At 37.1% G+C, this 27,012-nt stretch overlaps 4 protein-coding genes across 7 annotated transcripts in view; 2 read left to right on the top strand and 2 right to left on the bottom strand.

Moving 5' to 3' along the window:
- The window catches only part of Nipped-A (Transcription-associated protein Nipped-A), a 36,235-nt gene extending 35,365 nt beyond the window's left edge, over nucleotides 1-870 (bottom strand). For 3 of the 4 annotated variants that reach the window (XM_089651517.1, XM_089651519.1, XM_089651520.1), the window contains exons 1-2: nucleotides 688-868; nucleotides 394-551 (exon numbers count right to left, since the gene is read on the bottom strand). In XM_089651517.1, the coding sequence (XP_089507643.1) occupies nucleotides 394-540 (147 nt within the window). In that variant the 5' untranslated portion in view covers nucleotides 541-551; nucleotides 688-868. Of the gene's footprint in view, nucleotides 1-393; nucleotides 552-687 lie in introns of all 4 variants that reach the window. The other variant, XM_089651518.1, reaches the window with a different exon arrangement.
- Nucleotides 871-2,350: 1,480 nt separating this feature from the next.
- On the top strand, nucleotides 2,351-8,560 carry PlexB (plexin B). Its single transcript, XM_089651516.1, has one exon. The coding sequence runs from the start codon at nucleotides 2,541-2,543 to the stop codon at nucleotides 8,244-8,246; it is 5,706 nt and encodes a 1,901-aa protein (XP_089507642.1). The 5' UTR covers nucleotides 2,351-2,540; the 3' UTR covers nucleotides 8,247-8,560.
- A 5,078-nt stretch (nucleotides 8,561-13,638) lies between these two features.
- Nucleotides 13,639-19,902, top strand: mTTF (mitochondrial transcription termination factor). Its single transcript, XM_089631320.1, has 6 exons — nucleotides 13,639-13,661; nucleotides 16,814-16,992; nucleotides 18,726-18,822; nucleotides 18,913-19,066; nucleotides 19,342-19,492; nucleotides 19,636-19,902. The coding sequence occupies exons 2-6, from the start codon at nucleotides 16,849-16,851 to the stop codon at nucleotides 19,885-19,887; spliced, it is 798 nt and encodes a 265-aa protein (XP_089487446.1). The 5' UTR covers nucleotides 13,639-13,661; nucleotides 16,814-16,848; the 3' UTR covers nucleotides 19,888-19,902.
- Nucleotides 19,903-22,406: 2,504 nt separating this feature from the next.
- Nucleotides 22,407-26,262, bottom strand: LOC149424384 (ATP synthase mitochondrial F1 complex assembly factor 2-like). The gene is made up of 6 exons (XM_089651515.1): nucleotides 26,094-26,262; nucleotides 25,796-25,989; nucleotides 25,174-25,284; nucleotides 24,905-25,085; nucleotides 24,700-24,815; nucleotides 22,407-24,314 (listed from the first exon to the last, which is right to left on the bottom strand). Exons 1-6 carry the CDS (start codon nucleotides 26,170-26,172, stop codon nucleotides 24,162-24,164), a joined length of 834 nt encoding a protein of 277 aa, XP_089507641.1. The 5' UTR covers nucleotides 26,173-26,262; the 3' UTR covers nucleotides 22,407-24,161.
- Nucleotides 26,263-27,012: the final 750 nt, after the last annotated feature.

Raw genomic sequence — 27,012 nt, 5'->3', positions numbered from 1 at the left:
TGACCAGATGGCTTCAAACGATTCCCACAGCGTATTTTTTAGGTGGGAGGCACTAGGTTGCGCTGTTCATTATCAATAATATTTCACACAGGCAGTGCAGCTTGAGGGGTAATCTTTTAGGATTGCCGGAAATTACGTACCTTCTTATACAGAACTAATTTGTGCCTCCGTCTTTGTACAAATTCCAGTAGACTTTATTACAGTTGTAAATAAAACTACCATAACAAAGACACTTGTTTTTCCTGAGCCCAGTTGATACCTCCCCCCTATCACATGTTCATATTGAGCATAGCCAGCGATTCTAAAAAAATGTGTCAATAATAATAACCTCAGGAGGTATGAAAATTTTGTAATTGTGCAGATTCTATAGTAAAATTATTTATATTAACTTACTTCAAAGTTCTCACTCAATTCCTGGGCCGCCTTTAATTTGATCTCGTCTTTGGCTCCAGGGTCAGCAAGCATAGTAACATAACTCCTGTAAGTATTCATTTGTGCCAAGGGGTCCCCAGACACCCCAGATGTTGGCGGTCCCATCATGGTGGTAATTCCTATTTGAAATTATGTATTAGTATCATATTATATCTGTAGATAGAAATATTGATAGCGAGAGCATAGGCATTGCAACGCGCGGAAGGCAATAATGTGAAAATACACTAGTATAATTTGATAGGAAAAGGCACCCACCGGTGAGCAAAATGGGCAAAACCTATCAATGCTTAATCATATTCACCAAAGAAATCATCTATTTAAGCACCATATTTATTGGCATGTTTATTGATAACAAAGAAACTGTAGTGTGACCGGATCACTGTCAAAATAAATCAAACATCAAACAAATTATTAAACAAATTCGCGACAGCGCCCGGCTACCATGAAAACATAGAAGATGGGCATTTATTTTTCTATGGATAATAGACAATTTTATTATTGTAACAAAATTATAAAGTGAGAAAGGGTCTTAAAGGGTCGAAACGTTTTTTTTAAACGCATAATGCTGTTTTTTTTATCTAAAATTAGAATATCGTACTCAACAACAACTGATGTGATAATCATAACATTAACTGTTTTATTTTTTATAATATCAAACTTTATGAAGGCGAAAACAAGTCTCGGTTTCGTCATCATGAACATATCGAACCCCTAGGGTCTCTTGTGAAAAATGGTTTTGACCTAACCGCTAAATCATTGAAAATAATGCATGTTCATAATTGAATACATTTTTACATAAAAAATGTATTCAAAATAATTCAAATTTAAATGAAAAAGCTGAGCGGTAACAAAGTTAGTTAGATAAACCGATTTCCATAAGAATCTCGGGCTTTTGGTTGTAATGAAATATGTAACGTGGTGGGGTCGTTATTTTTTATGTCACAGGAGTACCTACTTCTGACTGGGGTGGTACATTCGTATAGTATCAGTATACGAAAAACATTAGAACTGGAACTCAACACATTCCAGCTAAAAAAAAAATCTTAAATTAAAGCGTACTTAACACGACCCTATAAACTAAAGTTAAAGTCAGGGCTGTGAGTTGGGTCATCAATTTAGTGTTTTTTTATGAGTAAAAGGGTAGTAACGTATGTTTTTATATTATTAATTATTGTTGTTTTCACTTGACCCATTTATTTATGCCCATATCATTACAAATTTTATTGTAACGCTCTATAAAAATCCACTTTTTATTAGAAACTGATGTCGATTGATTGACATATACTAAAAAAGAACATACCATGTAAGATATTAAAAATTTAAGCACGTATGTACTTATAAAGTAATACATTTATAATAGTGTTTTTGGATAAAAAATATGAATTTTATTTTATCGTCATGAATATTTTTAACACAAAATAATAGATTTTCACTAACTAGCATCGGACACTAACCTTATAATATTGAATTCATCTTCACTTCAAGATGAGATTAGTTCATATTATTTAACAACAAAAATAATGTTTACTTGATAAAAAATCATTTTCAATGCATTTTATTTTCGAATCATTCTACGATGCTTTATGATTGCGGACTGGCTGAATGTACAATGCTTTAAAGTTTAGCTCTGGCAAGAGCTTTAAGTGTGAGAAAGATATATTCGCACAGTTGCGTTTTTATTTGACGAATCGTTGTTCGCATACTTTATTTTCAAAGATTTACATAAAAATCAAATGCGAAGTTTTTAATAAAATCTCTCTTTACTTCGTTCCAATATTTAATCTCAATTTTCGAACTTCAATAGATTTTATTAGTTTGCGTAAAATTATGAAAATTTCAAAGACGAAAACATACTCCTTACCTTTCTCTCTCTAACAACAACCCTTCTATGACATCCATTTTTACTAAGGTTTTCAAAATGGTTTTGTTGTGTTCGGAAAGTCTGATGTCGTTCATTTCTAAAGTTTTAACTGAAAAAAGTACTTATATCTCGTCTCAATTGCGTGTCCTGTATCCGATTATGGGTTGAAAATGAAAGACTTCTATTAAAATCTTGATTAATTGATGATTGTATCAAAAAATCGCATGGAAACGTAGGCTATGGCATAATGATCATGGGAAGGGCTCGGGTTGTTTTGGTGCTTTGGCTCCTGGCTATCGTTTGCGGGGCCTCAACCCAAAATATTATAGGGAGATACCCACCAACTCCAAATAAAACAATACGATTCACGCACTTGGCGTTAGACGAAGTGACGGGACAAGTATACGCTGGAGCGGCCAACCAGATCCTGCAACTGTCTCCGGATCTTCACATAGAACACGTAGTAACCACTGGGCCTGTCAATGATAATCCCATGTGCCATGCCAGCGGTTGTAACGCGCAGGATATTCAAGCTATGCTCACCAATAATATCAATAAAGTGCTGGTGATAGACCAAGAAAGCAAAGTGTTAATCGCTTGTGGTTCTGTGGCCCAAGGGGCTTGCGAGAAGTATAAGCTGACGGACATATCGGCCGAGCCGGAGTTCATCCCAATCAGTGTTGCGGCCAATAGTGAAGATGCCTCGACCTATGCCTACATTGGACCTGAGCGTTACAATACATGGGATAGATCTAATGTTTTGTATGTGGGAACTACCTTTACAAATAACGGAGATTTTCGCCATGATGTGCCAGCGATAACTAGCAGGAACTTATATACTTTAGAAGTTGCTGAGTATTCATTCTCAAAACAGTCACTCATACAAATTGATGTTAAATATAGAGACAATTTTCTTGTGCAATATATGTATGGCTTTAATGCCAGTGATTACGCTTACTTTGTATTGATACAAAAACAATCTTACTTACCGGGAAATGAGGAGCAGGGATACGTAACCCGGCTCGCGAGAACTTGTGTTAACGATGATAACTACAATAGTTACACGGAAGTCACTCTTCAGTGTCTGGTTTCTGTAAGTGGAAAGAAGGGCTTGGAAAGTTATAATCTTGTCCAAGATGCCAAGGTGGCGTTTGCAGGAGAGAACTTGGCGGCAGAGATGGGTATCGAAGTCCATGACCCTGTCCTGGTTGGAGTCTTCAGTCCCTCCCGTGGAATAACTAACGAGCCCTCATCTCGCTCTGCAATCTGCATTTTCTCACTTTTAGATATCGAGGCTAAATTTGATGAAAACATTCACATGTGCTTCAATGGAAGTGTAATGTCCAGAAATATGGCCTATGTGTCCGGAATGATATCGGATGGAAAATGTCCCAATGCGGGAACTACGGGTAACATACTTAACTTCTGCGAAGTTGGGCTTAAGATAAGTGGTATGTTTCCCATATCTGCTACTGCCATCAAGGAGTATAATAATACTCACCTGACTTCAGTTACCGTGGGAGTCACCGGGGCCCATACAATAGGATTTTTTGGCACTAAAAATGGAACGCTAAAAAAAGTGGTACTAAGTAATACCACAGCACTAGAGTACGGAGAAATCACATTGTCTTCGGGACATACTATACTTCCCGATACAACCTTATCCACTAATAAGAATAGCTTGTACGTACTATCAAAGCACGCCATCTTCTCTCTTCCTGTAGAACATTGCTCTTCTTACACCAACTGTTCGGCCTGCCTAGAATCTAATGACCCATACTGCGGCTGGTGCTCGTTGGAGAAGAGATGCACCCTGCAGAGTGCTTGCCAGAAGGGGACCCACAGCGCCCCACGCTGGCTGTCCCAGTATACCGGCCAGCAGTGCATTGACTTTGAGCAAGTTGTGCCCGACAGGATCCCCATCAGCGAGATGGCCACCGTCAAGCTGACCATTCGCACTCTCCCTGAACTGCCCACTGGAGCTAAATACAAGTGTGTGTTTGGCACTGCGCCTCCTATTGATGCTACAGTGACCACTAATGGGCTGGCTTGTCCCACTCCCACAGTTTACCACAGGCCTAACATTCCTGGTTCTCTCGATCATATATTTGTTCCATTGTCAGTGCATTCCTCTGAAACTAACAAAGACTTTGTTTCTCGAAGTTTCTCATTCTTCGATTGTTCCGTGCATACAACGTGCTACAAGTGTGTAACTAGCCAGTGGGCATGTAACTGGTGTGTCTACGATAATAAATGTACTCACAATTCTTCCATGTGTCAGAGAACAGTGATAAGTGGAGAAAATAATCCTAGCAAACTTTTAAACCACGGTGCCGGCCACTGTCCCCGTATCCGTCACTACCCCAAGCCCATTCTCATCCCCAATAATGTTCCTAAAGAACTGGTTCTCGAGGTAGAAAATCTTCCCCATCTTCAATCTGGACATACCGGCTTCCAGTGTGTGGTCAGCATAGAAGTAGCCAAAATGATTGTACCGGCTAGAGTAGAATCCAACCATTTTATAGTTTGCGATAAAACTACTTATTCTTATGAAGAGAACATAGGAGAGTATAATGTCAGTGTAAAGGTTGTGTGGAATCTGAAGCATTACATCGATACTATAAAGATAACTTTATACAAGTGTGAGATTCTGGGTTCTCACAGGGAACACGCTGATTGTTCACTATGCATCACCAGAAACAGCATCTACAAGTGTACTTGGTGCAGCAACTCATGCTCTTACAGCGAATCCTGCTTGGAGCCTCCCGTAGAGGATTGTCCTCGTCCTCGTATCGATATGATCAAGCCCCTGAGCGGCCCTATTGAAGGGGGCACACTGGTGACCATTGAGGGTAGCAATCTCGGGCTTAAGGAAGCTGAAGTCACTGGAAAGGTACGCATAGGAGATGTACCTTGCGAGATAGTAGATTTTGAAGTTTCTGTTAGTATAACCTGTCGGACGGGAGCATCTAATGAGTCCATTGTGGCTCCAGTGATTGTAGGCAACGAGGCTGGTTACACCGAGTCAGCCGTTCAGTTTAGTTACAAGGACATCAAGTTACATGGAATATACCCCTCCATAGGACCCGTATCCGGAGGTACTCAACTTGCAATTACGGGGCAGCATCTCAATATTGGCTCAAAGATTTTCGCTTATTTGGATGAATTAGTTTGTCTCGTTAACAACACTCAAACATCAAATAGCCGACTTATCTGTGTCACTTCTAAATCTCATATCCCCAGGATGATCCAAACGCTTACTATTTCCATAGATAATGCAAACCGAACCTTATTTGGTAACCTTTTCAATTATGTTGTGGATCCTACTATTATGGAAATAAAACCACTTAAAAGTTTTATTTCTGGTGGACGAATGATAACAATACACGGCACAAACTTGCACAGCATACAAAAGCCCGAAATGAATGTGTTTCATGGCACTGACGTAACTCCAGCAAATAGTACGGTGTGTATCGTACTGAATTCCAACCAAATGGAGTGCCCCAGTCCCGCTGTCAATGACAAGTTCTCGGAAATCACGCAACTCTCAGCTGTGAAGCTTCCTTCAGTTAAACCTCAAGTAGTCATGAGAATCGGTTTCACCATGGATTCTGTAGAGACTGTTCAAGACTTGGAAAAGTATTTCCATTCGTTGCGAACTCAAATGGTTTATGTTGATGATCCCCAAGTATATACATTTCCTAACAAAATTAAACCTTACAAGGGAGATACTTTAGTGATCGAGGGAGAAAATTTAAATCGCGCAAGTGATGAAACGGATGTCTCTGTCACAATTGGTATCCGCTCATGTAACTTAACAAGTCTCACCATGAACCAATTGGTTTGTACTCCTCCGGAAATGCAACCAGCTAATACTGATGAAAATGGGATTCAAATCAAAGAAGTAAATCTTCCATTGGTTGTAATTAAAATTGGAAAATCTTTGAAGTTCTCATTGGGTTATCTGAGATACGAAGTAATGAAAACATACACCTTTCCTCCCGAAGCTATCGCTGGAACAGCTGCGGGAACGTTTTTCTTGGTTTTAATATTCATGATTGTGTTGGTTGTGTACAGGAGGAAAAGTACTAAAGCTGAAAGGGAATATAAAAGAATCCAAATACAAATGGATACCTTGGAGAGCAATGTAAGATTAGAATGTAAGCAAGCATTTGCCGAACTTCAAACTGATATGTCTGATTTGGCTGCCGATTTAGAAAATTCTGGGATACCTACATTAGATCATGTCAATTATGTGATGAACGTATTCTTCCCGGGCGTTTCTGACCACCCTATACTGAATATTCAAAAGTCCTTGATTAACGGTCCAAGAACTAACTATGATGCGGCAATGCTTCAATTCGAGCAGCTTATCAACAATAAATGCTTCTTATTATCCTTTATCGATACATTGGAGGCCCAGAAATCATTTAACATTAGAGACAAAGTAAATGTTGCTTCTCTCTTGATGGTCGTCCTAATGGGCAAAATGGAATATGCCACTGATATACTTAAGTGCTTATTACTGAGGTTAATCGATAAGTCGGTCTGTACCAAACACCCACAACTCATGTTGCGGCGCACAGAAAGTGTTGTAGAGAAGATGTTAACCAACTGGATGGCTTTGTGTATGTATTATTACTTGAAGGATTACGCAGGCTCCTCCTTATTCCTGCTTTTTAAAGCCATCAAGCATCAAGTAGAGAAAGGGCTGGTAGATGCAATCACCCATGAAGCTAGGTACTGCCTTTCTGAAGAAAGATTGCTTAAGGAGCAAATTGATCATCAAGTCGTTACCCTTCATATCTTACAAGATGATCTCGATGAAAAAGTACAATGCAAAGTACTAGATTGCGATACTATTTCTCAGGTGAAATCCAAGATTTTAGATGCCCTTTGTAAAAATACCCCTTTCTCTTTACGTCCATCCGTCCATGAAGTAGATCTAGAATGGCGCCACGGTCGAGGCGGACACCTCATCTTGCAGGATGAAGATCTTACCACCAAAACTATTAATGGTTGGAAAAAGCTCAACACGTTAGCACACTATGGCGTTAAAGAATCAGCTATCATGTCTCTGATTCCGAGGCAAAATGATAGTTTTAATTCTAATTTTAAACAGCCATGTAGAAATTGCACCGGTATGTACTGCTCCAATGCTCACTTACGTATAATCAATGGTGATATGGATTCTGACAACAACTCGCATATCTACCATCTTGTCAAGCCGGTGGACTACCATCACTTTGCCAGTAAAACATCTGAGCATATGCATAAAGCCATTCCTGAAATATTTTTAACTAGACTTTTATCGACGAAAGGAACCATTAACAAGTTTGTGGATGACTTTTTTAGCACAATTTTAACAGTAAATGAGATCTTACCCCCCGCTGTCAAATGGTTGTTTGATTTGTTCGACGAAGCCGCTCTCATGCACGGTATTGCCAACCCAGAAGTGGTTCATGCCTGGAAATCTAATAGTCTTCCTCTAAGGTTTTGGGTGAATCTCATTAAAAACCCTGATTTCATTTTTGACATAAACAAAACGATGACTGTAGATTCTTGCCTATCTGTGATTGCGCAGACGTTCATGGACGCATGCTCCATGACGGAGCATCGCCTCTGCAAGGACTCGCCTTCCAACAAGCTGCTGTTTGCCAAGGACATCCCCGTGTACCGAGACATGGTGTTCCAGTTCTACCAGGCCGTATCCAGCTTGCCCCAGATCACGGATCAGGAGATGAGCACCTCCATGCAGCAGTTGTCCGTGCAGCAAGTCAATGAGTTCGATACTATATCTGCGCTCAAAGAACTATATATCTACGTGAACAAGTACCGGGATCAAGTATTAATAGCGCTAGAGATGGACCCGCACTGTAACAAGATGCACTTGGCCCACAAGTTGGAATCTGTGGCCTGCACTCTGGAGGGAGACCCCACTTCACTATGCTGACCCTCTAGCGGCCAGCGTGACTTCATAAATTAACTTTTTGTGATTGTGTTTAGTAGAGACTTTTACACTTTTTTTACATACTTTTAATCTTAAGCTTATAGCTGCCTCAACTGACAGTAATAGTGTGATTTGATTTATCAACAAATCAATATTAAATTATAATACTTTTACAATTTATAAGATATAAGTTTTTTTTTTACTGTGAAGAAGTTGATAAATAAATCTCTGAATTAGAATGTACTATATATTATATATAATTAAACTATTAGAGCATTTAAGTATTTTTCTTTTGTGTAAGATCAAATAAATCCATGACATTCGAATACATTATATTAATGTAAATAATATAAGCATTTACTGTATATTTATATATAATATTATAGAGGAGGATTTAAGAATGTCTTTATTTTCTTTTTTATTTGTGTATTAAGTGATCAACAATTGCCATGATTGTAAAAATGTTTACGTAATTGTCAATTAAATATTGTAATTAAAAACTTTGATTTCTTTAAATTAAGCATAGTCTCTCCCCTCTTGTTGTGACTCTTTTACTAGAGTACTTTGTTGCTTCTACGGGAAAAGAATTGATGTGATAAGTAATGCACAATGTTTTATTGTAAAATATTGATGTGTTGTTTATTTTCTGTTCCCCTGAAAAATAGAAAAAAAATCTAATGAGGGGTTTTGTCCTGAAAGAATTAAAACATAAAGTTTGTCAGATTTTAATTATTTTTTCTTTTTTAAGTTTTTCAATGAACCATCGTTTTGTGATGATTCATTTTATAAAATGATTATTTTGTTAACATCACTTACTTTTCTTATATAATGCCAACTGGTATCCATGTCTCCATCAAAGCAAAATTGTAAATCTAAATAATATATTGACAATAAAATTTACGGTCATAGAATAAAGAAAAACACAAGAAATGTGATGTGGGCGTGTTTCGTGATACAAAAGCCGAACTATTCTTTGCTCAAATTTCCAATACAAAACTGTGTTTCATCATTATGAAATTCAAACACGATGGCGATATGCGATGTCCGGTAAGTGTAAGAGAGACAGAGTTTGTGCTAAATGTGCTAGAACCAAAGGGCACTAAGTCATTGGCGACATTAGTTCCAATTCAAATCTAAAGGAATGCATTTCTATCTCTTCTTTATCCTGCGATTATAATACTGCCTAAACACAAACTAGTAGGCGTGTATAAAGGAATGTAAACAAAATAATTGTGTTTTAACTCTTGGTGCGCTGCTGCAAAATTTTTGCTGCACTTTTTTTTTGCAAAATGACCGTCTTAGCAGATAATGTGTGTATACATGTATATAATCTACCATATTATATAGTTTCCCCAGAATAGATAGTACATAGTTATATTCAGATAAATGATTTTTTAAACGATTTAAGGATACTCTGGCATTTAAGAGCTTAATAATATAATTTATTATGGCGCAAATACATTTGCGAGCCGAGCCTCAATTTTATATGCAGCACTACAGTGTGAGAAAACAGTAGACACACTAATGAAATTTATATTTATTTATATAGTAATATTATTTTTTTTATACTGCATAAACTCCTGACTACCTGTTTATTCCAGTAAGATTAAAGCCTATAGCATCCTTCATTGACGAATGTTGTGTAGTTGAAAGATGGGTAGATAGGGGAGTATCTGGCTACTAAACGTAACTGTATGTACAGGGTTTGCCAATAAGAGGTGTTATTTTGAATAGCCCGCTATTTCGGTAGATGTTACTTTTGAAGCTGTCATTTTTTTACACTTTACAAGTAGAAACTACGCCATTAATAAAAATGGAACGATACGCGCTTCAAAAACACATTGAAATTATTAAAATTCACTTGAGTGAATCAAATGCAAATCATCTTGTGTGATGAGGCCCATTTCCACCTCGGTGGCTTCGTCAACAAGCAAAATTCTATCTATACAATTATATTCTATACAATCTGGGGCTCGGAAAACCCAGGAGTTATTGTTGAAAAGCCTCTCTATCCTTAACGTGTGACTGTTTGGTACGGTTTATGGTCCGGCGGAGTCATTGGACCTTATTTTTTCGAAAATGAGGCTGGAGCAACAGTTAAGGTGAATGGATCGCTATCGAGAGATGATTAATGATTTTTTATGGCCGGAATTGGATGGTATTGATTTGGACAACGTTTACTTTCAATAAGACGGCGCTACGTGCCACACAAGCAACGAAACCATTGATCTTTTACGATTGAATATCAAAATAACACCTCTTATTGGAAAACCCTGTATATAATATGGAGGTGTATATACTGTCGCCGAGCTATGACCAAACTGCACGAACTATCAAAGCAGTGGAGTCAGAAAGAATGAAAGTGTTGGATTAGGCGGTCACCGCTGCACATAGATTGGATTTTGCAGTAGTATGGTGAATGATGTTAAAGACACTTTTGAGCGTGCTGTATAATCCTAATAATGTTTCATGAAATAATGTCTCCCTTGTTTCTATTATTTAACATATCCATCAGTGGGCAGGTGTCCAATGTGTGGAGGAGCTGTTCTGGTTGGCTGAGAACAGGGAGAAGTTTGGCACCAGCAATAGCGAACCCCACACAAATGCTTCGGAATGAGTCCGCTAAAGTAAAGTAATGGTTTACAGCTCGGTCTATTGTGGGACTTTTCTGCGTGGCGTCCTGAAGAGGCAGGCTCGTTCCGCTAGGCCTACAATAGGGCACTCTGAAGTAAAAGGTACTAGTTATTTATCTTCATGCTAAACAAATGCCAGATTGTAAAAGTAAAAAAAAAAATATGAGAATACTTTTAATTTTTGAAGTACAAGATCTGGGTATAAATTTTCTAAGCTGGCCTGGTTTTCAAATTAGTAATCGAGCTTTTTAGTTATATTTGTTCTGTTTGACTAATGGAATTTATATTGTACATCGTGTTGTCATTGTGTATGATACACCTTGATAGGATTTCTCTTTACATTTTGTAGGATTTTTATCATTTATTTCCAAAACTCATTATGACAAAATTATCAACCACAGTACGGATTTCAGTGGAAATGTTCTTTCATAGGTATGTATATAGTATATAGTGGTGCGTTTGGAAGTGGTGACTAAATGTTTTGCTGATACCCAAACAGTAGCACTCGACATTGCCAAGAAATTGTAAGAGAGTTCTAAATAGAGCTAAGAGCGATCACGACCAGAGAATTGCGAAAAAGCTGGCTGACTGCCCCACTGGTAGCCGTGCTTTCTGGTCACTCGCTAGCTCGATCGGAAGAAATTTCTGCAGAACCACTTTTCCACCTCTGACCAAGCCTGATGAATGAATTATTAGGCAAAATTTTCGCGGAAAACTCAACTCTTCAAGATAACGGAGAGACTCCCCCTTCCATTCCGCACTGCGGTTTTCAAATGGAGGAACCGAAGATCCGGAACAGAGAGGTTCTCCGAGTCTTGAACGAGCTGAAAGTCGACAAAGCCAGTGGGCCGGACGGAATACCTGCCTTGGTCCTCAAGAGGTGTTCTGCAGAAATGACTCCAGTGCTCGCGAAATTATTTAGGCTCTCTCTCAAAGGTGGAAAGGTGCCAGATCTTTGGAAAAAGGCAATCGTCCACCCAATCCCAAAAAAGGGGGACCGCTCCGACCCTTCTAACTACCGCCCCATAGCCATCACTTCCATACTCTCGAAGGTATTAGAAAGGGTGGTTAACATCAAATTGCTCACATATCTGGAGAATAACAATATCCTAAGCGATCGGCAATATGGATTTCGTCGAAACCGATCGTGTGGCGATCTACTCGGATATGTGACGCATATTTGGGGGCGGTACATGGAACGTTTTGGTGAAACTCAAACCGTTGGGTTGGATATCTCCAAAGCCTTTGACAGAGTCTGGCACCGGGCGCTTATCGGGAAGTTACCATCGTATGGGATCCATCCAACCCTGCATAGTTGGATTGCAGACTTTCTGAGGGGAAGAACAATTCAAACCGTGGTTGACGGCTCTTTTTCCTCACCGCACCAAATCAATGCGGGGGTGCCACAAGGATCTGTGCTGTCTCCGACGCTGTTTTTATAGCACATCAACGATCTCGTTGAATGTGCACCAATTCACTGCTACGCTGATGACAGCACCGTTCACGAGGGTTATATTTTTGACAGGCCCCCTTCCACCTATGATCTCCGAACAGCTCGGGAAGTTTTGAAGCAAAAAATTGACCACCACCTCAAGATGGTTCGTGCCTGGGGTAAGGCCAACTTGGTCAGTTTCAACGTCTCAAAAACCCAAGCGTGTCTGATTTCGGCAAAGAGGGAGATCAATGACTGTCTGATGCAATTTGATGGGAGTACTCTCCCCAATAAAGACTCCATTGAAATGCTTGGAGTTACTATATCAGACCAGCTCAAGTATCGGGGATCCATAGAAGCCCGAGTAAATCAGGCCTCCAAAAAGTTGGGCGTCTTGTACAGGGCTAGGATATTCTTCAACAGTGACCAGCTGCTGACCCTGTACAAGTCTCAAGTCCGCCCAACTGTTGAATTTGGGAGCCACCTTTGGGCTGGTGCCCCAAAATACTTGATAAACCTGCTTGAATCTGTGCAAAGGAGAGCGATCCGTCTGATTGACAATCCGTTGTTAACAGACCGATTGCCTTCTCTAATGCATAGACGCAATGTAGGCATGCTGTGTCTGTTCTACAGGTATTTCAATGGAGCCTGCTCCAAGGAGCTAGCAGCATTGATTCCTGATGCACCGGTGCACGTGCGCGAAACTCGACGGACACGAACTGAACACCCGTTCACGGTTGACGTTGGCTTCATGAGAACGGGCCGTTTTTACGACTCGTTTTTGTGTAAGTCGGCTCGTATGTGGAACGAGCTACCGGCATCTGTTTTTCCTCCCTCCTATAATCCGAGCCTCTTCAAGGCCGGCATTAACAAATCCCTTCCTACAGCCCCTACCTTATTCCGCCTCACAACGCCGCCCAACCGGGTGGTGACATAGTTCCCCTGTCTGTACACTGCACAGGCAGGGACACTCTTGTGAGGTGTCACATAAAAATAAAAATAAATAAAAATTTCACAATACTTCCGGTATTTTCGTGATATATTTTGCACAGAATTTTGTTTTATTGTCTCCTTTTAGTTTTTCAATATACTAATTATAAATTATGATTACAAGTCTGGAATACATCGATTGTAAATTTTGAGAATTGTTTTTATGTTGTTGTTCAGCAATATTTCGATTATTGAAATAATCGATTATATCGAAAAAGATTTTTTTAAATACATATTTCGATTGTGCAAAGTGCACACACCACTCGAGTGGTTTTGCCACCACTACTGCCATAAATAATGACTACTGCACTGTCATAATTTTTAAATAACATCTATGGAATTCAAAATTGAGTGTTATATCGGGTATATCTATGGATATTTATATTTCAATCTGTCAGACATTTATTTTTCTTGTATTTGAGAAGTTTTGTTACGAATATTTAAATTAAATCAAATTTATACAGATATCACTTTATGAATACGAGCTTTCGATTTTTATTCTTTGTTTAATTTGACAAAATCGATTGATTTCATAACCACAATTAATAATCACAAAAACTGCAAAATGTCAACGAAACTGCTGATAAATAGTTTAAGAATTGTGAGCTTTTGCTTTCTGAAACCACAAGTTTGTATCCATTTGAAGAAATTGATAAATCCTCATGAAAAAATATTTTTTCGAAGCATGGCTATCAAACCAGATGTAAACAAGCTTCAAGAGCAGTTGTCTTCGAAGCAGAGGGATCATTTAAAAAAAGTTTTGAGGAATTATTTTGAAATGACTATTGATGATTGCGATAAATTGATCCAATCTAATAAATTTATTGAGAAACTACACGGTGCACATGTTCAGAAAAGTTTAGAAATTTTAGAAAACTTTAATGTGAATAAAGAAGTTATAAGAGAGCATTTGACAGTCTTAAGTTTCGATCACGGTAATTTTAATTTTGTTTTTTTCAATTAGTACTTGTAAACTTAATGTCTCCTAATTCTAAGCCCCAGTGTTAAAATATGGGGTAAATATACAGAAAATGGGGATACGCTTAATATGCACATTTTATTTAAAAACACCCGTAGTAGTTAGATAATAATAAGAAATAAGTATTTCAGTTTTTGGAAATGGAAAATAATGCATTGTAGTAGGTATTTTGTTGAAAAAAAGCATAATTGGACGCCTTTTCTTCACGCCACATAATTGATATAATAATATTAAAATAGTTCCTAATTAAACCCAAACTAACAACCTATTTTAGGATCATAGGTTTAATATAGAGCTGGGTCAATTAATTGTTTTGCACGACCCACTGGCCTCTGCGTGGGTTTTACAGGTGCGCCGCATACATGTCCCGAAACCCGATTACCCATCACCCGGCTACTTTCACTTTCGTTCGACGTAGGTAGGTAGTGGATCCTGTAACTTTAAAGACCATGCCATAGATGTGAAATTGTGTAGACAGGACGTCTCAAGGGACTCAAGTCTCATTCTCGCAACACAGAAATGGAGATGGTTATTCTGAAACTGAGATGATTTGTCACTGCGGGTTCAGCTTCGTGCACATGGATTATTATGATTCTTGTTGATACTGGATCGGAGTACAAGCAGGGATGGCCCTAAGCCAAACAGCGCCTGGCGAGTAAAATTTTGGCGTAATTTAGGTGATCACCGTAATCGATGATATTCGGATGATTTGTATTTTTGCATAGCGCCATTTTTTGAAAAATAATTTCAAGGGTGATGTGTTACGTGTTACCAGCGCCTTGGCAATTTGGCGCCCGGAGCAGATTGCTTAAATTGCGCCTGCATAGGGCCGACTGATACAAACACCGGGTGTACAAAAGAAATAATATCTGCTAGATATTTATTTTATTTTACGATTTTATCATTTTTACTCTTTAGGTTACCTAAATGATATTTTATGAAGGTTATATTTTAATTGCAGTGTTTGCACATCAGTCAGAACATCTTAATCATATTAAAGAAAAACTTAAATTCAATATACATGCATAATACAGAGAAGATTCAGATTAGACAGGAAAGAAAATAGCAAAAGATATTAAAAGCAAAAAGAGAAGACGGTCTACAAAATACATCTTCTATAATTACTCACCTCGCCACACTGGTAGCCAACACCCTGATCGCCAGAGTGGGTCGCGAGACTCGGGTGCTGATAACCCGCTTTCTCACTCATACATCTGTCTATGTTGGCTCGCCTAGCCACACCAGCACCCGGCACCCGGGCAGTGTTGCCAAGTTAGCATATTATATGCTAAATTTGGCATAATTACTCCATGTTTAGCATAACTATTATGCTTTTAGCATACAGCATATTTATTTGGCTTATTTTTACAGAAACATGAAAATAATAAAAACCAATTTTTTAACTAACAAAAATGATATCGATTGAAAAACTGGTGTCTCAATGGAGAAACATAGTTCACATTAAATGGGAATCCTTGTCTTCCACTGTAGAGTTTTGGAATGAAGTCATGCAATATAAAGATGCAGCTAATAATAACCCCTTCGGTGATTTATGTCAGTTTGCAATGTCTATTTTAACATTGCCGCATTGAAATGCGGACATTGAACGTGTATTTAGCCAAATTAGTCTGGTCAAAACAAAACTCCGAAATCGTTTGGCGGTGAGAACCCTAAATTCCATTTTGTACGTGAGATTTGGCCTAAAGAGAGCAGGAAAGTGCTGTTATTCTTACACTGTTCTTGACGAAGTACTACGCTGCATTGGGACCAAAGAAAGTTATGACTCCGTCTCTCAGCCTTCCACTTCAGCTGCTGTTAATGAAGAAGATGAAGATATTGTTATTTTATTTCACTGATTTTATTTCTAAGTTAAATTTATGTTAGCTTTTTTTAAAGTAATTTAGCATTTTTCTGGCATATTTTTCCAATCACTCTATTTCTCAATAAATACTAAGTTAAATTTATGTTGGCTTTTTTTTGGCATTTTTTAAAGGAATTTAGCATATTTCTGGCATATTTTCCCCATCACTCTAGCATATTTTGAAGTAGTTGAGTTGGCAACACTGCCCGGGTCGCCAGAGGGACTCGGGTGATGTCAACCCGCTCGCTCAATTCCCATGCACTGACATTGCCAATGTGTGATTTTTTAAACTTTTTCTTTGTTAACTACATATCAATTTGGGAGGCGGGTTTGGGTACCGCCGCCCCGGTAATTATTTAATGGATAATCAACGCCTCTGCTATAGGTCACCCTAAATGGTTCGCTACGTTTGGTTATTTAGCAGGGGTGCCCGGGTTCATCGGGTGAGGTGAAGAGAGAGGTTGGTTTGGGGAGACCATTTTACGTCTCCAACTCCAATCTCCAATGAGGAATTCATATGGTAGTTAGTCCCAGAATTTCTGTACTGAAATAAATCCAGACTTCTAGTACGACGCAGTGGAATCCAAAAGCCTATCAAATGCATAAGAGTAATAATTTAATTGTATAATTGCTAACTTTTTCTCAATTCAATCATTGATTTTTTTCCTATTCTAGATATCTTGAAGCATAAGTTACAACTGCTTTCGAAAATGAATTTTAAAACGTTGGAACATGGAATCCCGTTTTTGAGACTATCTTCAAAAAGATTAGCCAGTCTATACAAATCCATCAAAAATGAAATGGCTTTAGTAACGGGCGGTAATAGACTTTATTTTCTCAGTGAAACCATGAAGGTTAGTAAAAATTATCAAACGAATATTAGTAAGATTCTTTTCTATTATTCTTATTTAGTTAGACATTAACAGAACATTAATATTATGATGAATTAAGTTTTCATTTTTAAACTGGCAAAATCATACATTTAACTCTGTGTGCCGTGAGTGACTATCGGCCACGGCGTCATTCAACAGGTAAAAATCAACAGGCATAGTTAAAACACACTTTCTTTTCATGGGATTTCACATCTTAAAAAATGTTTGTAGCTTACAAAATAAAACTTATTCCATTGGCAACAAAATAAACAAAGAGACAAGAGTTCGTGCTTTTCATACCGTAAAGAGCACCCATTTTAAAATAATAACAATGTTACTACTGCGTCATTCTTCAATGCGTAGTTTGTTGTGTGTTTTCTTTATTTTTTTGTTTAGAAAATCACTTATTTAGCTATATGGAAATATGAAAAAAAACTTTAAGAAAATATTCATATTTGTTTAAAATATTTTTTTATAACATGAGAGAAAAAAACATTTATCTGCATATAAGTAGTTATTCAGGGGAAACTACTTATGATAGATTATATATTATTTTTATAAATATATAAGCACTTTGCCTGGAAAGATGGTATAGTTTACAAAAAATCAATTTGCCAATAAAAATGTTATTATGAAATCATGCGAAAATTTAGCATCGGCACACGATGGAGGTATTAAATCACGAGACCTTTTTGTTCCATAGGATAATATTAGATTCAGTTTCTTTGTGGAAAAACAGGTAATTTGTGTGCTGAATTCCCCTGTATTAAATTGACATAATAATTGTTGGAACACGGATAAGAGACAGCCTCATTTGCAACTTCAGCACAAACAGAGGCACAGTCCGGGGTCGCAGACAGATTCTCTCTCCATTTGTTTCAAAGACCCAATCCTGTCTGATTACGTCTAAAAGGGATCCAAATGATAATCTAGTCTCCTTCAACGGAAGCAATCTTCCGAACAGGCCTTCCATTGATATGCTTGGTATAACTATAAGTGACCAGCTCAGGTTGGCCTCTCAGAAGCTAGGCGTACTGTACAGGGCCCGCAGATACTTTAATAATACACAACTGCTGACCCTGTACAAATAGCAAGTGCGCCCTACTGTCGAATTTGGCAGCCATCTCTGGTCCGGAGCCCCTAAATACCTGAAAAAAACCCTTGACTCTGTGCAAAAACGGGCAGTCCGTTTGATAGATTCCCCAATCTTAACAAACGGACTGCAATCTTTAGAGCACAGGCGTCAGGTAGGTATGCTGTCCTTGTTCTATCGGTATTACAATGGAAGATGCTCTGAGGAACTAGCGTCATTGATCCCTTCGGCACCGGTGCGTAGTCGGGATACACGCCAAACGCGCGCCCAACATTTGTACACAGTTGACATTTGTCACATGAGAACGGGTCGCTTCTACGATTCGTTCTTAAGTTCAACAGCTCGGCTGTGGAACGAACTGCCGGCCTCTGTGTTTCCTCCCTCCTACAACATGGGACTCTTCAAGACCCATGTTCACTCCTTCCTCTCCACAAAAAGACCCTCCACACAGCATCCCCAAAGATGACATAGGCCCTGAGGGAAATTATTTTCTTCAGGGCCTCCTGTGTTGAGTTAATATAAAAAATAAATCTTCAACCCACACTCGCACAGTTCTATTAACTCAGGCAGATTCCTTCTCAATTTATTTATGCTCATCCATTAATGTACCTAATATTTTTAGGTGGAGCCGTTGCAAATCGCGAAAGGCATTTCAAAAAGATTATTTATTTACACTATGCCATATGAGAACCTGCAGAATACTTTGAGGACTATTTTGGGTATGTATGTATTTATTTTATTTGATCACTATGTACTGATTTCAGTTTATATGACATTAACTTCTTAATACGTTCCAATTTTTCCAATAGAATTGGGTGTTAAACCGGAAAATATTTTGAACGATTGGTGGTCCCTGAAGTATAAGCCAGAAACGGTTAAAGAGAGACTGGATCAAATCAAAACAATCGGCAAAGAGAGAGCTATGACATGGATGATCAGATGTCCGGAGAGGATTTTGGATAGGTAAATAATTATGCTTGCTTATATTATTTACTATGAATAATCTCTATATACATATTTATCTAATCTAACTAAATTAAAACCAATAAATTGTTGCAATATTTATAGTACTTATTAGGAAATCATACGTAAATGAGCACATTATAGGTGTAACTAGGAATTAAATCCCAGGACCTTACGCTAACCGGGTGACAATCCTAAACCACTGAGCTCCTGAGTCTGCTTATTCACTTAACCTTTTTTTTTAAATATTAGGTATCAAAATAAATCTTTTCTAGGTCAATTAATCTCAGGAAAACTAATTTAGACATTCTTGGAGACAAAAATCACACATTTAATTACCTCGCAGAGAGACTGAACTGCTCCAGGGAAACAGTTGATACAATGGCAGTTAAAATTCCTGCTATTCAAACAGTTAGAGTTAGCAAGGTACATTATATTATTGTTTTACCTCTAATTACAACATAATACTACTAACATTTTATGTTATACTTACCAAACACTAAGAGGACATGATTATTCGAAGCTAATAGAAGACAGCTTATTGTTAATATTTCTTACTTTTCTTCTAGGTGAAAGATGTTATAGATTACCTTTACTCGAAAGGATATTCAGAAAAAGAAATAATTTATGTCCCGAGGGTCCTTGCTCACTCCCTTAAAACAATGCAGACCAGACAGGAACTATTGGAAAATTCTGGAAACCGCCCGAGGAATTTAAACATTTTATGCAAAAGTAAAAAGGAATTTAAGAAATATCTGGATTCGTTACAATCACCATTAATAGGCCAACCCACAGTGAAAACATTTTCCAAAAATACATAATATGTATTAACAAAATATTTTGTGAGTTTAAATGATAAATTAAAAAGAATGATTTTTAATTGGGTTTTTTATTAGCTTAGTGCACATTAAATTATATCGACGGATCTACAACAATTTTACTATTTTCAAAAGGATCTGTTATTTATCTACTCTTTTTATACACCAATGGGGCTTTTACATGTGGTACATTGAAATGTTTACAATTTTGTGCATAAGGGTTATAAACAATGGTTGCAAAAAATAATTTCTTAAAGTTGTAAACCACTATTACGAAAAAAGTAATAGTTATAAACTGAAATTAACAGAAATAATACTATCTTGGCATAAAAAAATTGTTTAAGTATGTTTTATTATATCTGCTTGGCGTGCCAGATCGGGAGAAGCTGGTTTGGGGAGACCCTTGTCTGTCACTACTGGACACACTGATACCTAGATTACTACCCAATCCTCATACTTTTCTTCCTCTGCTTCCTTTTCCTAAAATAGACCTTCCACACAGCATCCCAAAAGTATGTTTTATTATATCTGCTTGGCGTGCCAGATCGGGAGAAGCTGGTTTGGGGAGACCCTTGTCTGTCACTACTGGACACACTGATACCTAGATTACTACCCAATCCTCATACTTTTCTTCCTCTGCTTCCTTTTCCTAAAATAGACCTTCCACACAGCATCCCAAAAGTATGTTTTATTATATCTGCTTGGCGTGCCAGATCGGGAGAAGCTGGTTTGGGGAGACCCTTGTCTGTCACTACTGGACACACTGATACCTAGATTACTACCCAATCCTCATACTTTTCTTCCTCTGCTTCCTTTTCCTAAAATAGACCTTCCACACAGCATCCCAAAAGTATGTTTTATTATATCTGCTTGGCGTGCCAGATCGGGAGAAGCTGGTTTGGGGAGACCCTTGTCTGTCACTACTGGACACACTGATACCTAGATTACTACCCAATCCTCATACTTTTCTTCCTCTGCTTCCTTTTCCTAAAATAGACCTTCCACACAGCATCCCAAAAGTATGTTTTATTATATCTGCTTGGCGTGCCAGATCGGGAGAAGCTGGTTTGGGGAGACCCTTGTCTGTCACTACTGGACACACTGATACCTAGATTACTACCCAATCCTCATACTTTTCTTCCTCTGCTTCCTTTTCCTAAAATAGACCTTCCACACAGCATCCCAAAAGTATGTTTTATTATATCTGCTTGGCGTGCCAGATCGGGAGAAGCTGGTTTGGGGAGACCCTTGTCTGTCACTACTGGACACACTGATACCTAGATTACTACCCAATCCTCATACTTTTCTTCCTCTGCTTCCTTTTCCTAAAATAGACCTTCCACACAGCATCCCAAAAGTATGTTTTATTATATCTGCTTGGCGTGCCAGATCGGGAGAAGCTGGTTTGGGGAGACCCTTGTCTGTCACTACTGGACACACTGATACCTAGATTACTACCCAATCCTCATACTTTTCTTCCTCTGCTTCCTTTTCCTAAAATAGACCTTCCACACAGCATCCCAAAAGTATGTTTTATTATATCTGCTTGGCGTGCCAGATCGGGAGAAGCTGGTTTGGGGAGACCCTTGTCTGTCACTACTGGACACACTGATACCTAGATTACTACCCAATCCTCATACTTTTCTTCCTCTGCTTCCTTTTCCTAAAATAGACCTTCCACACAGCATCCCAAAAGTATGTTTTATTATATCTGCTTGGCGTGCCAGATCGGGAGAAGCTGGTTTGGGGAGACCCTTGTCTGTCACTACTGGACACACTGATACCTAGATTACTACCCAATCCTCATACTTTTCTTCCTCTGCTTCCTTTTCCTAAAATAGACCTTCCACACAGCATCCCAAAAGTATGTTTTATTATATCTGCTTGGCGTGCCAGATCGGGAGAAGCTGGTTTGGGGAGACCCTTGTCTGTCACTACTGGACACACTGATACCTAGATTACTACCCAATCCTCATACTTTTCTTCCTCTGCTTCCTTTTCCTAAAAAAGACCTTCCACACAGCATCCCAAAAGATGACATAGGCCCTGGGGAAAATTATTTTCCTCAGGTCCTCCTGTGTGGGATTAATACTGAAAAAATTAACAAATTTAAAAATATACAAATAAGTACACATAGAAAGAAAAAAAAATTATATTGAGAAAAGAACCAGTATATTTATACATGTTAGTTTTTACAGTTAAAATTTTTTTAAATTTAAGGCTCGCAAAAACACAAGATCTATCGCATGTCGGGTGTGACTTCACAGTGAGTGTAGTTTTTATTTCGATAGTGTCGTTAGCACCCAGTACCGAGACATTGTTTATTCTCAAATTTAACTGCTTATGGAAGAACACATTGTAAAATGTCAATGACTTGTCACTATTGTTATTGGATCGTACCAATTTGTAGAAATACAGCCATCTCAAACTCAATTAAAAAATTAGCTCTATCGTAGACAATTTTATTTTATATTAAACCCTTAAGTGGATGTGGCGATTGGAAATAGTAAAACAAACAAAAGAATGTAATAATAGTTTTTTATTCGTTTGATGTTCGTCAATGCACGTAACAATTAGATTGACCATAGACAACAGAACTACATAGGTACGGATAAAAAGATTTGGTGACACAGGTTTCTTTTTATAATATATATTAGGTTTTCATAATTTCACTGGTTGCTTATTGATTTTCCAATGATTATATCCGTTATAAATAAGTTTTTTATTAATAATGACGTACTGACTGAAATAACAGCATTTTTATTTTCAAAGTTTTAATTTTTCAATGCCTGTTACGTCACAAGGAGCCATGTTCACAAGAGCTTTTTGTATCAACAGGGTCAACTCCATACTGAAAAGAGAGAGACCCATAATAACAGTCGTTCTATTTCCTTTCTATGCGGATTCGATTTATTCGAAAACGAAAGCTCAAATCAAAAAAAGTTCTACCACAAAATCGTAACCAAATGTGATGTAGATTAATCAGTTTCTCGCTTGTACTGCGAGTTTCTGGACAGCGTGTATATAATTATGCAGAGAATTAATAAATCGTTACTTACAAATGATTTTGTGGTATAACTTTTTTTGATTTTAGCTCTCGTTTTCGAATAAATCGAATCCGCATAATAAGTTGAAATTTATATTCAAATTTGAAAATTTGGTCAGTCGCTACGGGATTAATATCGTCTTTTTAGTGTCTTTAAAAATGCATCGAATCGTAGACCTGGTTACAAAAGTTTTTAAATCATATAGTTGCTGAAATTTTTGCAGGTTTTATATTTTGGTATCGTATGACAAATTTTATGTTTTGTTCAGAAATTTGTGAATCTAATAGATTTGATTTTGTTGAATATAAAACAAAATTGGTTTTAAAAGCAGGTGAATGACTCTTTCAGATTTTAATATTACAAACGGAAATATGCAATTGAAAATATGATTTAAAAAAAAAAAAAAAAAAAGTAATATTTTTATGATTGTTTTTCCTTGTATACTGTAGAAATACATACCAATTTACGAAATCAAAAACATATTTATTTACACAGACGTATTATAAAGTTTATTGTCACTTCCTTTTTTTCATTTCATATAAAAAACTTTGACAAATCATTCGCAAACATGCAAAATTTTACGGCCAATGACTTTTTGGAATTTATTACAATCATGGTGTGATCTCTTTCTAACACTGCCCAAATCATACTGCCCATCTCATCGCAATACGAAAGGAAATAGAACGACTGTTATTATGGGTCTGTCTCTTTTTAGTATGAAGTTGACCCTGTTGATACAAAAAGCTCTTGTGAACATGGCTCCTTGTGACGTAACGGGCATTGAAAAATTAAAACTTTGAAAATAAAAATGCTGTTATTTCAGTCAGTACGTCATTATTAATAAAAATTAATTTACCTAATGGACAGTTTTATCTGATTACCTAAAATTTTAAAAAATAGAAGGACCGAATCAATAATTTGGAGTAATTAGTAATTAATTAATAATTAATAATAATTAATTAATAATTAGTAATTCTTGGAGCCTTCCAATAGGCCAAAGTACTTTTATTTTTGAGTTAAATCCTTAATAATAATGTGTCATCCTTTGCACTGTCATACTATTCGATTTCTGATTAATATACTTCTTAATATTATCAACATGAAAGCATACAATAATTATTTGTACTTTGTACTTATTTAACTAATAATTCTTGTTTGTCAAGATAGTTCTATTATGATGGTTGAGATGGTATTGAGATGTTTCAACTATAAACATTGAATTAAGTATTCTCAAGTGCACAGTGTTCCTTTGGTAGATTTTTTTGTGATTTTTGTAGCTTGAAATGAATTTAAGTGTACAAATAGAACGGCCGCACAGAGTCGAGCTTGCAACTCTTGTTGGCTCAGATCGTGTGACCACTCAACACGTCCCCAGTGACCAACCTACAAGAATAGTAACAATTTGTAATTTTTAACATTTTGCACAAAATATTACTTCTCAACTAATTATTTTGCAAGTGACAAAATACACAAGTAAAAAGAAGATAGACATTCAGGTCCAAGAATCAGGAAAATTCGTAGTGCAATACTGCCGTCAAAAGTAAAACCACAGTATCATCCTTATATTCACCACGATGATACTGTGTTTTTACTTATGATAGAAGAATAGTACTGAAAAGGCTGGTTTCACATAGTATTTTACTGGGGTGATGCAATTATATTTTTCACTGTGGAATCAATTGATGGAATGTGTTGCAACCCAAATATAGCTTTAAAAATAATATTTCAGAAAATATAACCATGAATAACAAATTTGCATCATTTTTACCTGGTGCTCTTCCTCCAATCTTGATAGAAAAACAGCTTCATCTGGCGTCATGAATCTTTCAACACATGCCAACATCAATATAACGGACTTGAGAGTGTCCACACCGTAAATGAATCCTGGAAAAATTAATGTCTGAATTTTTCGTTCCCTTCTACAATAAATTCAAAATTACGTTAACACTCACATTATGAAAGTATAATAGTACCATTGACTGCTGAAATGTTATAGGACATAAGATGTTTGCTCAGGGTTGCATTAGTCTCGGGGCTGATAGTTGGTGCTACAAAGCCTCGTGTTTTCTTTAAGTCAACGTGGAATCGATTGCAGAACCACTGAATTACCGGATCCCACTGCTTCTGTTGGGATTCATACAGTCCATCGTCCTCCTGAAAATTAAGAATTGCTGTGGGTCCTTTAGTTAGTTTTCATCAGGCAGTGTATTCTTAATCAGTATATATCCAGGAGAAAACTTACACTTGAATGAAAGAGAAGTGTATCTGTAGCAATATAATTGACTATATAGTTAACCATGTCATATTTACTAAGGTGGTTAGGATTATCCAGGGAGGTGTTGCACAGTGCAGCCTGAAATAGAATGCTATGTATTATATTTAATAGAAAAGGTAAATGTGCAGAACATACTTCACAAAAAAGGTTCATAGTTTGCGTTTTATTCATAAAGAAAAAACAAAAGGAGCCCGCAGACCAGAGACTTAGTCTCCCTAGTGTCACAACGCTCGTGTGCGCACCTCCGTATACGGTAATATGCCCGCAACTGTCGCCGCGACTAAAGTTTCATATCAGCGGGTGCTCTAATCGAAACCTAAAACCCACTTATCACATGGATGTAAAAATTGCCACAAAGATAATTTGACAAATATTAATGAGAATACATTGTTTTTCTTTTTCGTGGACTGGAATAAATGTTCCTCATTGTTATTAACTGACATGAATAGCTTTTTTAAAATAATGTATGTACAGGATGAGGCACCCCTTGCATATTTACCCTATAAAACACTAGTAATGTCTCAGACAACTATTTTAGTTTAAGATTGGGCGGTTTAGTTCAAATTTAAAAAATATACGCTTTACAAACCAAATGCATTGAGCCTTGCTGTATTGTTTCAGTCTGTGCGTCCCATTCTGCTGCCACGGCAATAGCAAGGGGCTCACTTTCTAAATAGAATGCTTTTCCTAGCGGTGTTTTAAGTTTTTTCTGATCTAAAGTTATTTCGTATCTCCCATCACTGCAAAGAATTCCTGTTTTCTTATAAAACCTCTTTATTGTTGCTGCAAAAACATTTTATATAATTATTTTTGGTTATGTTCAAGATTTAGAAAAATTGATAATGATAATGAACTAATGCTAAATTTCTCAAGGGCAATTTAAATACCAATGTGTCTGTAAAGTGCTTGGCCATTTTTTGACAGATTTTTCGAGAATAATAAGCCACCAAAAAATGACATTGACATTTTTATGGAATATTACTGCTTGAACAAAAAGAAAACAATAATAATACTCATATAATACTGTCAATGTGTCAATAAAAATAAACGCATAGATTTTCTGGACCTTTTTGACCATCGACATTTTTCGATTCATTGTCATAGACAATTCAATTCTTGAACAATCGACTTTTGGAAATCAATTCTCGCATCTCGATGTCAAAAATCATTCGAAAACGCAGTCCGAGACAATCGTTATGAAAAGTCAGATTGTATCGAAAACCGAAATCGAGACAATCGTTTTCAAACCTCAGAATTCATTCGAAAACGCAAATCGATTGTCAAATCCGAGAGGTTATAATTCGAGAAATGTCAAAAGTATTTCGGATTGCTCCACAAACGAAATATTCTTCCGAAGGTACATTGTTTTACGTACTACCTCGTATGATTTTATATGCATTTGGGATTACATAAATTAGTCTTTGCTGTTTGTCAAATGTTGGCAATGTTAGGTACTAGATATCAGGTGTTTAATTACAATATTATCTACCATCTAAAGAAGTTATGTGAATAATTAATTAATATTTTAGGTTACGATTTACGATGCCATTACATTTAGCATGTGTAAAAATGGCATTCTTATCCATAAATTGGGAAGGTAAATAAATAATACATGCGGAGGTAAATAAATAATAAATTGATATTTTTTTGGCACCGTTTTTGTAAAAAATAACCTCGAGGCGCTGTATTAAGAATCTAATGTTGACATGTATTTTTAAATTACGTACAGGTTTTCATGTCCGCGGGGATGAAATATTTTCATTGTTTTCTCCCGCTGAACTTCGAGCGATTAATTTGATTAATCAT

This window comes from Hesperophylax consimilis, chromosome 4 (assembly GCF_061612785.1).
Source record: "Hesperophylax consimilis isolate HC1 chromosome 4, BYU_Hcon_1.0, whole genome shotgun sequence".
Taxonomy (NCBI): domain Eukaryota; kingdom Metazoa; phylum Arthropoda; class Insecta; order Trichoptera; family Limnephilidae; genus Hesperophylax; species Hesperophylax consimilis.
The sequence above is the reverse complement of the archived record's forward strand: the minus strand, read 5'-3'. Positions and strand labels throughout refer to the sequence as shown.